General features: G+C 34.9%; 1 protein-coding gene across 3 annotated transcripts in view; it reads left to right on the top strand.

The window, feature by feature from the left end:
• ZDHHC21 (zinc finger DHHC-type palmitoyltransferase 21) overlaps positions 1-13,542 on the top strand; it is a 38,337-nt gene that overhangs the window by 16,766 nt on the left and 8,029 nt on the right. For all 3 annotated transcript variants that reach the window (XM_030236831.2, XM_009094039.4, XM_030236832.2), the window contains exon 6: positions 2,430-2,546. In XM_030236831.2, the coding sequence (XP_030092691.2) occupies positions 2,430-2,546 (117 nt within the window). The remainder of the gene's footprint in view (positions 1-2,429; positions 2,547-13,542) is intronic.

Raw genomic sequence — 13,542 nt, forward strand, 5'->3', positions numbered from 1 at the left:
AGTTCTAAAAAGGGATAATAAAACCAACTTGCATTGAGCTTTTATGCAAAGCTGCAGCATCCTAAATACATTATTATTATTATTATTATTATTATTATTATTATTATTATTATTATTATTATTATTATTATTATTATTATTATTATTATTATTATTACTTTTTTAAATGGTCTTTTCATCTGTTTTCATGGTGTTAAGTATTTCTATTCCCATGTAGACTTGTATAATTCATTTTACTATTAATGTCTGATTACCAAAAAACTCAGTTACTCCATATACTTTGGTTTTCTATAGAAAAATATTGTGCTGTCTGTACAGATTTGAGGTCCCAGTATTGATTTCCAGTTCATAATTGCTTAGGAATTCATTTGCTAGGAATGTAGAAAAAGAGAGAGGGCATATGGGAGAAATATAGGAGTACGAACAGGGAATGCAGGGATACAACAAGGAAAGGCAAGGCCCATTGGAATTAAGTCTGTTGAGGGATATCAGGGACCACAAGAAAGGCATCTACAAGTATATGAGCAAAAAACCAAGGATTATAAAGATTCCCACCAATGTGGGGGTGCTGCTGAATTTAGATGGGTAACCTAGTGACAGAAGACACAGAGAGGGCAGAGTGGGATTCCTGAAGGATGGCCTCAGACTTCACTGCTGAGGCCATCCTTCAGGAATCCCAGACTGTGGAGGCAAGAGAGGAAGGCTGGAGAAAAGAATATTTGCCCTTGGCCTTTGAGAGTTTGGTTGAAGTTTGGCTAGGCAGACAAAGCCACAAATCCATGGGCCTGATGGGATGCACACAGGTGCTGCGGGAGCTGGCAGATATTGTTGCTAAGCCCACTCTGCATCTTCTTTGAAAAATAATGAAGAAGTATTTTATAACTAGTAGAAATTTTGTCTTACCTTGCTTTTCTTTAAAGCTTTCATTACCTAATGGAAAGAGAAATAAGGAATAGTGTGACTGCTTTTATTTTGAGTTGATTTATCTTTGAATTAACTCATTAAATGAGTAAGAAGCATTAAAAGAAATGGAAACTCATCTGTTTTCTACAGCAGCAAGAAAGGCCAGTATAAACAAGTGAGGGGAGAGGGGATGAACCATTACAATAGTTCAGAAAAGACTGTTGGGAATTGTTTGTTTGTTTTAGCTGCTTAACTATTGATTTCAACTTGTTCATTAAATACTGACTTTCTTCACAGCTTTAGTAGGCAGTTAAAACTTTTTTTTCCTGGGTTTATATTTTGAACCATCATGAAAATTAAATAAATAAATAAATAAAGTGAAATTTTTTTTTTTTTTTTTGCTAAACATAATTTGCATTAACTATTCTCTGTTTAATTAAAACCCAGTATCTCTCTTCCTCAAGTTCTAGGGGTTGCACATAAGCAGTGGTTGGGGGGGGAGGAGTGGCTGTTGTTGGTTTTTTGTTGTTGTTTTGTTGGTTGGTTGGGGTTTTTTATTTTGTTTTGTTTTTTTCATTCAGTTCTGTTCTATATTCTGGTTGTAATGTAAAGTTTGCTTGAAAGGTTTTAATACTTTCCTGCCATGATCTAGCTTTTGTAAGTGGAAAAACAGATGTGTATATTTAAAAGACAGCCTTGAGAACATAATTGTAACTTCAAAATCAGAGAATGGGGTCTGAACTTAATGTACACCTAATGTAACTGCCATGTAAAAATATTCTTCTGTGATAAAAATTAGGTGCTCTATCCTTTGAAGACATTACATAACATTTTGTAATGCTTTTCATAGCTTCTGCTGGTTGAGAACAGATTTTCCAATGCAACTGATCAAATACAACCATATTTCTGTGTGCCCTGAAGCATCTGTACTGTTCATCCTTATCCAAAGGGGCAGTAATACACCTCAAGGCTAAAATATAAAAGTTGGAGATAAGTTTATATTGGATAATAGACAGCACTACAGTGAGAACAATCCAGTACAGGTACTTGGACTTTGTGGGCACAATCTTCAAGTGTCAGTCTTGGAATGTTTGTTTTCTTTCAGAAGAGGTGATGTAAAAATGAATGTGCTGTGTCTGGTAGCCAAGTTATAATAAATCAGACCACTTAACAGAGTAGTTTTCCCATATTATATAGCTTGTGTGTAGTAGTTTGGCAAAGTTTGAGAGGGAAGATTCAGAAATAATCCTTTTGAACTTGATCTATTCCCAAAACTTTAACTACTTGAAGGAATTTTTTTAAGAGCCTGGCAAAATAAATTCCCAACTGTTAACACGTATAAAAATATTACTGGTTTCTGCTTTTAAAGCATAAAGTAATATACCAATGATGTAGCTCAGAATCCAATATTTGCCTTTAGCTTTAAGGCTTTGAGAGCACCTCTTACAGCTTATTTCTACTTGGTTCAAAGACTTTTAATTATTTGTAACTGCTAAAGTCTCTCTCTACTTTCTGTCTTGTTCTAGGACGTGTTTGTATTTAGACATGAACTTGCTCTCCTAAGAATATCTGCCTTCATGGGTCTAATAATTTTAGGTGGAATAAGTCGACTCTTTTACACTCAGCTAATGGGTATTTTCACTGTAAGTATCTAATTTTAGAAGTATATATTAGTTTTATTTTCAGTACAATTAGTCAAAGCAGAAAAGTGGGTTGCATTTAAGGGAAGACTAGAAAAATGCACTATGAGGCACTTGTTAGATACATGGTCTGTCAAGCCTCTTGACACCAGTGAAATCTGAGATGCTTTCTAACAAACAAGTGTCTAATAATTCCACTTTCAAGTCAGTTTCCTGATTTGTATTAGTAAAATGGACCCATAGCTTGTCCTGGAATTGCACAATGTACAAGATATGTCGTTGATTCTTGTTTTTATTTTAAACTCTTGTGTAGCCTGGTCAAAATTTATGTGACAGCGAGGCTAACTGATAAATCAAATTTTGAGAACACAGCATCTTTGTTAAGTATTTTGATAAACGTGCTTATGTTCATCTCTTTATTTGCTAAACTGTGGAATATAATTGTGCCATTTACAGTCCAGGTAGGTATTCTGTGTTTAGATACACAGAAAAAAATATCCTCTGCATGGAAAAATTTTTCCATTAAATGAATTTGATAATGTAATAAATACTTACAAGAAACAACCTTTTTTGGCGTAACATCTTGTTCTGTACATTAGAAGCCAATAGCTGCCAGCAAATTTTGGAAGTTATCTTGAGAATCCATACAAATGTTTAAAATACTGTTAAACACGACAGAGAGTACATTAGTTGGCTATATACATGTTGAAAAAGTCTGTGATGTGGCCTGCTGAACTTTTTTTTAAAGGCAGTAATGTACACGGCAGCATATTTTTGGCTACAGCTGTTGGAGATCTGCCTGAAGTTTTACATTGGAATTATGAAGGTTTGCATAGCATTAACTTTTGTAGGTACATAATAGAAAACCTCCCAACTGTATGGTGTAACTCTTTTGTATTAAATAAAGGAAAAAAATTATAGCGTAGTTTTAAATTATGTTAGATAAAGCAATAGTACTGCTTTTTGTTTTACTGTATTACCTTTACATATTTACTGCCTTTTGCTTTTTCTGTCATGGTAGTTATACTGTCTATTATTATTACTGTTCTCCAGCTACTCTACCATAATCTGTCCAACACATACTCTCAACCCCCAGCTCAACAGATGTGCCTTTGTGCACCTTTACTGTGTTCCTGATTTCTGTTCCAGGGTCTTTCTGACAGGTTTTCTCTTCTCTGTTTAAATGTTGCCTTATGTTGGCATCATCTAGACCTGGAATGTTTTCCTAGACCACCACTGTGGTGGCCATCTAGTCGATGTGGTGAATTCTGCTCACCATTAATGGTGAGATAGAGGCAGATACTTAGTGAGCCTAATTGTTCAGGTACTAAAATATGAATGTCATTTTAGTTTCTGCAAAGTGGGTATATGTATGAGAAGAATCAGAAAACTCATCTGATCAGTACTGCACTAAATCACAGATAGAATACAGAAGAAAACAAGAAAACCAGACCCTAAGTTTATAATTTTCTTCTGTGTGCTGCCAGAAGCTGGACTAAATTTTAGCAGTGACCATCAGCATTCATTCAGATACTATTACTGGATGTTAAATAAGACCTCCCAGACTGAAACTGTTTCTGTCAGATACACGTGAAACCTGGGCTGTTTCTGTTCTGACACAGGATACCAATTGCACTGCCGCTGTAACAGGCGCAAATGCCCAGTTGTAACTTTGCTTCCTGAACCTTAACACTTTCAGGCTGCTGCCACCACTGCACTCTATTTATAAACTGCTGTAAAATCTTTTTTTCTCTGTCAGTTGTATGTACTGTGAAGTACATCCTATTTGCTTACAAAGCTGGCAGCTCCACTGGAACAGGTGTGGGGTAATAGCATTTTTACCTCCAGTTTTTCTGCTGAAATCATAATCGCTGAGCTGCAGTATGCCTGGACACTTTTTTCTGTTGTCTTTGCCAAACTTTGTGAAACAAACGTGATGCAGTAATTGTGGATGTGGATGGTCTGTGAGAGGTAGAGGCTAAAAAGTACAGATCTTCATTAGGGCCTCTTACTGCACCCTACCTATCCCCCCAAAAGCACAAGTAGCTATTGTCACATGGAAAAGTTTTTAAGATTGATGGGATTGCTGGGGAAGTAGAAATCCATTACTGGTGTATCTCCAATATTAATTCATTCACACCATGTGGATGCTGTTGCATTGACTCACTGAAGAATGTGGGTCATGTAGTCCATCCCCCCCTCAGAGCATTTCATACCAGCAACACAATTGTCTTCTCCCCTTTCATTCCTTTCTTTGCAGATACAGAATTAGGAAGAATAAATAATACAGTCTTTTTGAGGGAATCTGCTTGGCAACAGTTATTCAGACTTCAAACAAACAAAGCAAGTCTGTTTGGTGCAATTGTGCTTAGTCTACAAGTGGTGTCAAATTTTTTGTACAAATAGTTTTTGATTGCCAGCCCTGTAGTGTGGAGACTTTCTTCCTACATAAGCATTGACAGCTTTGACTAGCAACTGGAAAAGGCTGAGGAAAAGGCAGCAGGTGAGTTTTCTCTGCAGCCTCCAAAAATACATGGCTGCGGTGGTCAAGTAGGGAAACTGCAAAACTGGTATACCCACCCAGAAGCGAGCACATTGAGTATGCAAGACATTCAAGCCCCATAGAAGCAATGAATCATGAACAGTAAGAAGCAGTGATGTTTCTACTGTGTATTGTGCTGGAGTTACCATTCAGCATCTAGCCTTCCTGTGTAAATTAAGCAAATGGTATCTGAAATGAGCTCTATATTAAATACGAAATTAGTGATGAAATTAACTTAGTATAAGGTATAGATTAAAACTTGATAGCAGAACGCAATCATTGAAGTGTAATATAAGAAAAGGACCTTGAAACAAACTTAAGATGCTTGGAGGCATGGATATGCATTTAAAGCATTCACAGCATATGCAATGCTCCGTGGCTATTCTTGAAAGCATTAATTTCAGTGATTGCTGAAGCTACCCAAAGATGTGTGCAAGGGACAAGAGCATGGGCCTTTTGAGAGAGGCAAAGCAACTCTTGTGCTTGTATGGGAGAACAGGTAATACACATTTTTCTAGTTCATGCTCTGGTGCCTCTTTTTACAGTTTAGCATATACCAAGATTAATTCCCCAGCTCCTGGGAAAAAAAAGCTGATTTTAAATAATAGAGACAGTAAGTGATCCAGCTCTGTGATCCAAACTTTGGTGGGTGCAAACTGCTGCTGAACAAGTCCAGCAGGTTAAGGTCATTGGTGTTTAACATTACAAGTGCTGTAAAAATTTTTGGAAAAAAAGATAAATCTAAGATGAATCAAACTTTAACCCTTTTATAACAAGACTGCCTGATTTCCCATAAGGTAAACTTGCTTGACCACCATTATAATTTTCCAGAAATGAAGCTAATAGTTTTTTTTCCATCTTAGTAATACAAGAAATGGCCTGTTTTTTCAAGGAATACTGACATGCTTATGAAAAAATTTGAGTTTCTTTGTTTATATTTGTATTTACAGAGGTTTATCCTTTTGTCACAGCACCAAGATAAAAGCTTAATGTGTAGAATGAATTTGCATGTGATCTTTGTGTGCATTTTTAGAAGCAGAATTGAACTCCACTAGAATTGACCTAAGTGCTAGATTGACAAAACTTATAAAAATGAGCCAAAGTTTTTCATAGGATTGGCATTTTCTCCTCTTTGATATATATTTTCAGAAGTTGTAAAATGTCTAGCTGAATGCATAATGGAAAGAATATATCTCATATCCTCCATCATGTTTTTCTGGAATGATGCAGTAGTTAATAACAGAAAAGCAAAACAGCACAGTATGAAATGCAGGTGAAGTATTCTGCCATGTGAGGTGGCACTTTGCAAAATTCAGGTTTGTTGCATAGTTGACTGATCTGTGCCTGTCATTGTGTAACTCTCATTGGTTATAACAGTAGATCAATTTTTTAAAAGGTCTTTAAGAAAAATAGGCATGTATTCTCCATATGTGTGTATTCTGCGGTTATCGTGCTTCATGTGTGCTCAATATATACTGGTATTGATATCTATTCCAAGGTGCTTGGAAAAAATGTGCTCTCTGGTAAAAATGAAAACTTTGTAAGCTGTATACTAAAATTTGTCAGTTACAGGGAAAATGTTCTGGAGGCTGTAGTGCTTGATAAGGTGATTAATAGACTAAGTATCCTACCACACAGTAATTTCTCTGAGTACATTTGGCACCCCTGTGATTGTGGTATCACTGCTAGGGTATCATTAGCACAAGGCTATTCATAACTCATTTGGAGGTCCAGGAAGCCAAAGAGCAAAGGAGGTGACTTCCTACAATGAGAGGAGAACAGCTGGTTGGCAAAAACTGTCCTTAGAGGAACTTTTGACATGAATTGTTCTGATGAAGAGGGGAGCAGCTGAGGTGGCCTCTGTATACAGGATTATGTGCTTTCTCCCTAGAAACTAGCATATGTGAAACACACTTCTATCAGAATGGGCACATGGCTCTTTTTGTCCTCCTTCCCCAGTTGCTTTCTCTGAGCTTTATTTGCCTCTAATTTTGTTATCATCCTGAACTTTGATACTTCTTCTAGCATGTACTTTACATTACTCTTGGGGAAGTTTTATTTGAATACTTTGGAAGTAGAAGTATCTAGGTTCTCTCTAATTCATAAGCCTCTGAAATATGGAGAAATTTAAAATCCTAGTTTAGGAGCTCTAGGACTCTTAAGAAGATACTCCTCTTGAAATCTCACCAACAAATAGTATTCTTACTTAAAATATTCAAGTTTTTAGAGAATTGGATGGAAAAAATTGGTTTCACCCATAAATTAAAACATCAGCAAAGGTAATTTCCAAAATGATTATGCATTTATGTTGAAGGCCTACCTGTCTCTAGTGCTTGTTACTTTGTTTACCACTCCTCTATTTCCTGTAATTTCTTGTAGAGCAGTTTAGAATTTCATATTCCTTAATTGGAGCCTGTGTTGTTACATTCTCAGACAACCTGATTTTTAAATGACATTGTTTGAAAAGTAGAAGCAAACTAAGTAAAATAGAAACATTCCAGAAAGAATTTTCTGAGTTAGGCTTTAGGAGAGTGCCACCTTTTTACTCTCCTACTGAAAGTAGCAATTTAAATATTATTGTTACTCTTTACTTCAGACCTCCACTAGCTGCTTGTACTCCACAAGTAGTCTTCGGCCTCAATCGCTGCAAGTAACAAGATAGCTCCAGTATAGACACTTAAAACTCCATGAAGGTAGAGGTGTGGGTTTTCGTTGGTGCTTTGTTGTAAGTCATAGAAGTATGATTTATTGGTAAATTATCACTTTGTCCATTTCAGACAGTTTCAAAATCTTTTGGGGTGCAACAGTTGCTTGTGTGTATCAATAGCATTGTATTGAAGTGACAAAACCAAAGTTTATTTAGAAAGATTATTTGTCACTTAAGCTAGAAGAAAGTAATGAGAAGGATGTATCTGTGTTACTAATTTTTATTTCCATTTGCTTTTTTTCATGTTGTTATATGAAATAATAAAATTTATTGGGAAGCTAAATGAAGTAGTACCCAGAAACTTGCTTGCTTTCTCAAAACATATTTACATTGGAACATTTTTATTCCTTGAAAAACATTTGTTTTTCAAGGATTTTTATCTCATTTTAATATGTGACAGATGTTTGTTTTCCCCCAAAACTTGCCTGTTTATTCAGTTATTCATTGGAAAATGCATAAATTCACCAAGGGAAAAAAGTCTGTTTTACCAACCCCAGATTGTTTCTGATGTATGGTCGTTGAAGGTACAGAGCTCTTTTAAAAAGACTGCTTTGATTCAGTCTTTTTAAAAAGGTGGGACACCCAGAATGCTCATGTGTTTATTAACAGAAGATTAGCCCTGGCTTCTGCATTTCTCTCACTCATATTCCATTTTAGTTTTAAGAAATTATTTCTCTGTGTCCTTCGCATTAATAGTTAAATGATAATAAACAGTTTTTCTGTTTATACTGCAGGATTCTTCTATTGGTTATGTATGATCTACAATGCATTATTACAAAACATGTAAAAAATGACATGGCATACTGGTTTTAAACAATGGCTTTTCTGATTATTTTGCTATTTGTTCATATCTAGTGAGTTTTTAAATTGCACCAGACGCTGCTAAGAAGTATTCCTTTTGGTGATCGTTTTTTAAAAGCTGATACCTTTTGCGTATATGAGATTTTCTTCCTCTCAAGATCTGCAGTATTCTTTATTTTGTTGGCTGCCACCTGTCTGAAGCAATCAGCCACTTCTTTCTCTTTCTCTGTACAAAAGGAAAATCCGGTCTTCCCATGGATGGTGGAAGGTAACAGGATAATCAGTTCAACAGTGATCCTCTGATGTCATTGTGGGAGCCCTGTAAAAGCGGATTATCTGTGACCCAGATAAAATAATTAGAAATTACTTGGACACTTAGAAATAACTGATCTACTAATCTCATTTCCAAAGTTAAAAAAGGCCTGTCTCTCAACATAACACTACCAGATGTTTCAGTTAAACAGCATCCTTTGCAGAGACTAATCTGAACCCTAATTTTAAAGGATTACATTTGATTGTTTTTATCTCAAACACTAAATAGTGTTTTCATTTTTCCATATGTTGTAACAAACTATTTCTATGGAAGAAAAGAAATTTTCTTAATTCTTCCATTGTGGTCCATTAAATATGATTTAATGTGATTTATGCTAGTATTGCAGAGGAAAACTTTCATTGAAATTATTTAGTAATTAACTTGTTTCTCTGGGGCTGAACTATTTAATGGATAGGCTTTTATAAATTTAATAGATACCATGTGGCCTTTGTGCAAGATAGTGGATGTATTATCATAAACTAAGTGGACAGTGACTTTATTAATTTAATTAATGCTACCAGGGTTTCCTGTTAATTAACTGTTTGAATGGTGTACAGTGATATGTCAGTGTCCTGTGGCATCAGTACTTTCTGGATGTGGAAAAGAGAAATTTCCCTTATTTTCTGTAGGAAGGATAGAAGGGCAAATTGTGTTCAACAGCCTGCCTGGTGCACAATATGGTACCTACCACATACACTTTTCCCCTTAGAAGCTTTTAAAAATGTTGATACTTGCTTTTTATTGTTGCAGTGTTTCTCCTTTTCACCTTAAATTAGCAAGTGTATTTTACCAAGTAGTTTTCCAATCTTTTTACAAAGATTGGAAAATAATGTTTAAAAATAATGAAAATGTAGCTGTAGTTATTCTGTTAGTAAAATCAAGAGCTTTTTAATTCTTTGTGTAATGTATAGTATTGATCCATTGCTCATTTAATATGCAGAGTGACAAGTGATCTAGTTCTACTGAAATGCTTTTTGTCTTTAATAATAAGTATCTTGTAATTAAAAATATTTGCAATCATATCTTTAATCAGATAATCTATTAAATACTATTTTGATTAGTGAATACTAAGGGCTTTCCTGTTTTTTCAAACATGGCAGAAGTGTAATCAAGGAACTATTAATCCTCATAATTAAGTTTAGCATATTAAAAATTAGGATTGGTAGGGGAAATTAGGATTTCCAGGCAATTATATTCTTTATGTGGCTACAACATAGAGTAAGATATAAAATAATTACGGAGGGAAAGCAAAGTATATATAAACTATAACCCCGAAAGTGTAACTGGAAATTACTAACAGAAAACAAACTATTGTTAAGATTATCTGTCTTCCTCTTCCTTTTATCCCTTCCCCTTTTCCTGTCTTTACCTTTAATCCACCTATAGCTAGGTCTCCTATTAGAAGACTGCCTGAACGTCTATAAATTAAATTGTCAGGAATCAGTAATGTCCTGGTCTTTGGATATGACCAGGACATTACTGATTAATGTAATGTTAACTGTGTAAATTCTTTTGTGTCTTTATCTTATTTCTCTCAAGTAGGTTTGCACTTTGTTTAGCATTTTTAATAAATGTATTCTAACATCTTTAAATACATATTTACCATAAAAATAAAATACTAGTTTATTTTTAGAAGAAACCTCTTTTATGAGCTATTTAAAATGTAGGAATAAATAGAAGTGTAAGACATTCTAGGTAGCAAAAGATCTCATCACTTTTATTTAGGTCACTGCATGGATCTTAAATGAATTTGAATATTTTAATTGAAATTAATAATTTACAATATTTTAAGGAAAAAGTGCAAGTTAGAAAATGTAATCAGATTTTATATTGTGCAAGGAGTATAAAATGTCATCAGATATCATGTCAGAATTATCCCTGGTTCATCACTCAAAGAGGAAGTCCTTTAACTAATGTATTTTCCTAATAGTAAAGGCAGTACCTTTAACCACTTGAAGACAAGTACCTATCAAAATAATATTTGAGTGTTCCAGGGGCTGAGTACATTTTGTTTACATGTTTCTTATCAAATTCAGACATCAGACTATTAAAATGACTTCTGTGTGAAGTAGTGAATAGTCAACAGCTATTTTTAAAATTTTTTTCCTTATATTTTTGTTGTATGATATTTGTAAGGATCAATAAATATAATATGTTTGTCCTGTCTCTTGTTATGCAGCTGTCTGCACCAAATATGGTGTGGATATGAAATAGCCTAAAGTTAAGAGATCTTGTGGTACCTTCATTTTAGATTTCTTTTCATTGAGTCAGTATCTAATAGCCAATAAAAAAATTGGAAATCTATTTAACTAAATTGATCAGAACTTAGAGGAGAGCAGAACTATTCCCTAGAAGTAAGAGTGTAGCTTTATTTTTCATCTAGTACATGAATCTGATATAGGGGTTTAACCTTTAAATAAAACTAATAGTTTTCAGACTGAACATAATTGTAATTGATAAAATTAACTATCTTATATGAAAAGTCTAGATTAAGGAATGAATGCTGAGAAGTGCCTAGAAGTAAACCCAAAATGTATTTAATGCCAAAAGAAAAGAAAATTTCTCAAATATGATCTGTTCTTTCTTTGTTTAGTATTTTCTATTCTTGAGTTGCTCATCTGTCACTTGCATGCACGCCATGAAAGGATGTTAGACAGAAGATTAAAAGAAACCTTTATGTAAAGGATGTGTTGTCTTGAACTTTCAGTTAAAAGCAAAGGCTGCAAATCCAGGAAGGCTTGCAAGTTTTGTTTTCTCTTTTTCTGCTTCATCATACTTTTCTGCTGATTGACCTACAGTGAACATTGGGAAATACTAAATGCATGGCATAGTGCTTACATTCTATTACTGCAAGTATTTAATAGAGCTTGTAATGATTGCATGTCACTTTAAACAAACACAAAAGAAAAACTGAACCAGGGATTGTAGCTACATGCTTTCGAGTTAGCCCTGTAAGTTACAAATTACAGTTTATACTTTAGAAAACATGAATCAGTAAGCCAAAAATATCCTTTGCATATGCCTTTTTCATGATGAATTAGTTCATGATAAAAGCCATCCTGTAGGACAGTTGGTTACCAGTACATGTGATCTTTCTAATTTTTTTTTGTTGTTTTGGCAGTTGGTTATGCTAAATAGAAGCGTAGATGTGAAAGGTAGAGTTCTCTTTGGAGCTGATTTGGATGCATTTATTTGTGAGTGAATCTGAGGTTTGTTTCCGGAACTCTGTCAGTGCTTTTACATAAGTCTCTTTCTCTGCATTCTTCTCCTTCCTCTTACAGCAGTCTTAGCTGTGGCAGTAGCTTATTTAATTTAGAGTAAGCAAACTGCTCTTACGGATCTGTAGTATATCTTCAGAACGAAAAAAAACATGTTTTTTCTCCCCTCAGCAGAATATGAACACTTTGCCCTTTCCTATTCCTGTGTTTATTTCCTCTAATTTCTTTTTCCTGTCTCGCTAAGGTGTGATTTTTTTCCTGTAGTTGCTTTAAGATGCTTATCATTGGGTATGTATCTTTGAATAACCAGGTGCAGGAGCATTTTTTATTTCCAATCTGGATGATGACTGTGGGAATCTAGATGATCCATCATGTCAAATTAATCAGTTGTGTTTGTCAATTTAATGTTGTATTCAATTGCAAATTTCAAGATATTTTTAGAGATTACTAGGACTCCATAGATATGTTTGCTCCATTGAGATGTTTGCTCATACCAAGTTATTTTAAACTTCTGGATGAGTGCCAGTGCTCAAAAAGGGTTTTAACATTAGCATTAGCTTTGAGTCTAGAAAAAAAATCTTAGCACAGTTCTATTTGTATTAATAGTAATCCAAGCTGATAGTAGATGCAGACAGCCAAAGCCTCTTAGGCTGAACACAGTAATTCTGATGTTGTAGCAAAACCTTGGTATACATCAAATGCATAAGAGAGATGATACTCTGATTGGAAGACATTTATGAGATGTGTTAATGAACAGACCACCATTTTGTTCAGAAGAATAGTGGTTATTTTGGTCCTTTGTCTACAAAAGAAAAAAAATTCATGTCTGAGAAGGAAGCCTTAAATAGCAGGTCAAAACTCAACTATGGTGTTCTCCTTTTCCTTCATCTCCTGTCTCCAGAGGGGCTTCTGATTTTCCTGGGGTGCTGTGAAGTTTCACTTTCATGTGGAAAGGTAAATTGGTTCACTCTCAAATGAAAGTACATTCCAAATGAGCCTGTTTGGCAGCAGTGTTGGGGGAGGGAAGGTGTGAGGGTGCAGGGAAGGTATTTTGTTTCTCAAGTTCAGTTGTTAGTACTTGTTAAGCAATGTAAACTTCAGAGCAATGTTTCTTTGCTAGTTTGCAGCTTTTAAAATGTGGCTCTAAAATTTTTTTAATGTTGAAAAAGTATCCAAGAAACAAAGGACTCTCTGCTCAGACCCAATTTCTTTACTGTAAAGCAAAAGTAATCTGAAGTTTATGTTGGCATTTTAAGGTCAGGGGAGGGAGGAAGGAAGCAGGTAGGCAATGAAGGAAGGGAGGGAAGGGAGGAAAGGAATGAAGTTCATTCCTGGTTTGGTACTTTAACTTAGTTAATTTACCAGGTTACAGTTTGGAGGGCAGCAGACTCTGAGTGCCTTTCAGGTCTAGATAACAT

This window comes from Serinus canaria, chromosome Z (assembly GCF_022539315.1).
Source record: "Serinus canaria isolate serCan28SL12 chromosome Z, serCan2020, whole genome shotgun sequence".
NCBI lineage: Eukaryota > Metazoa > Chordata > Aves > Passeriformes > Fringillidae > Serinus > Serinus canaria.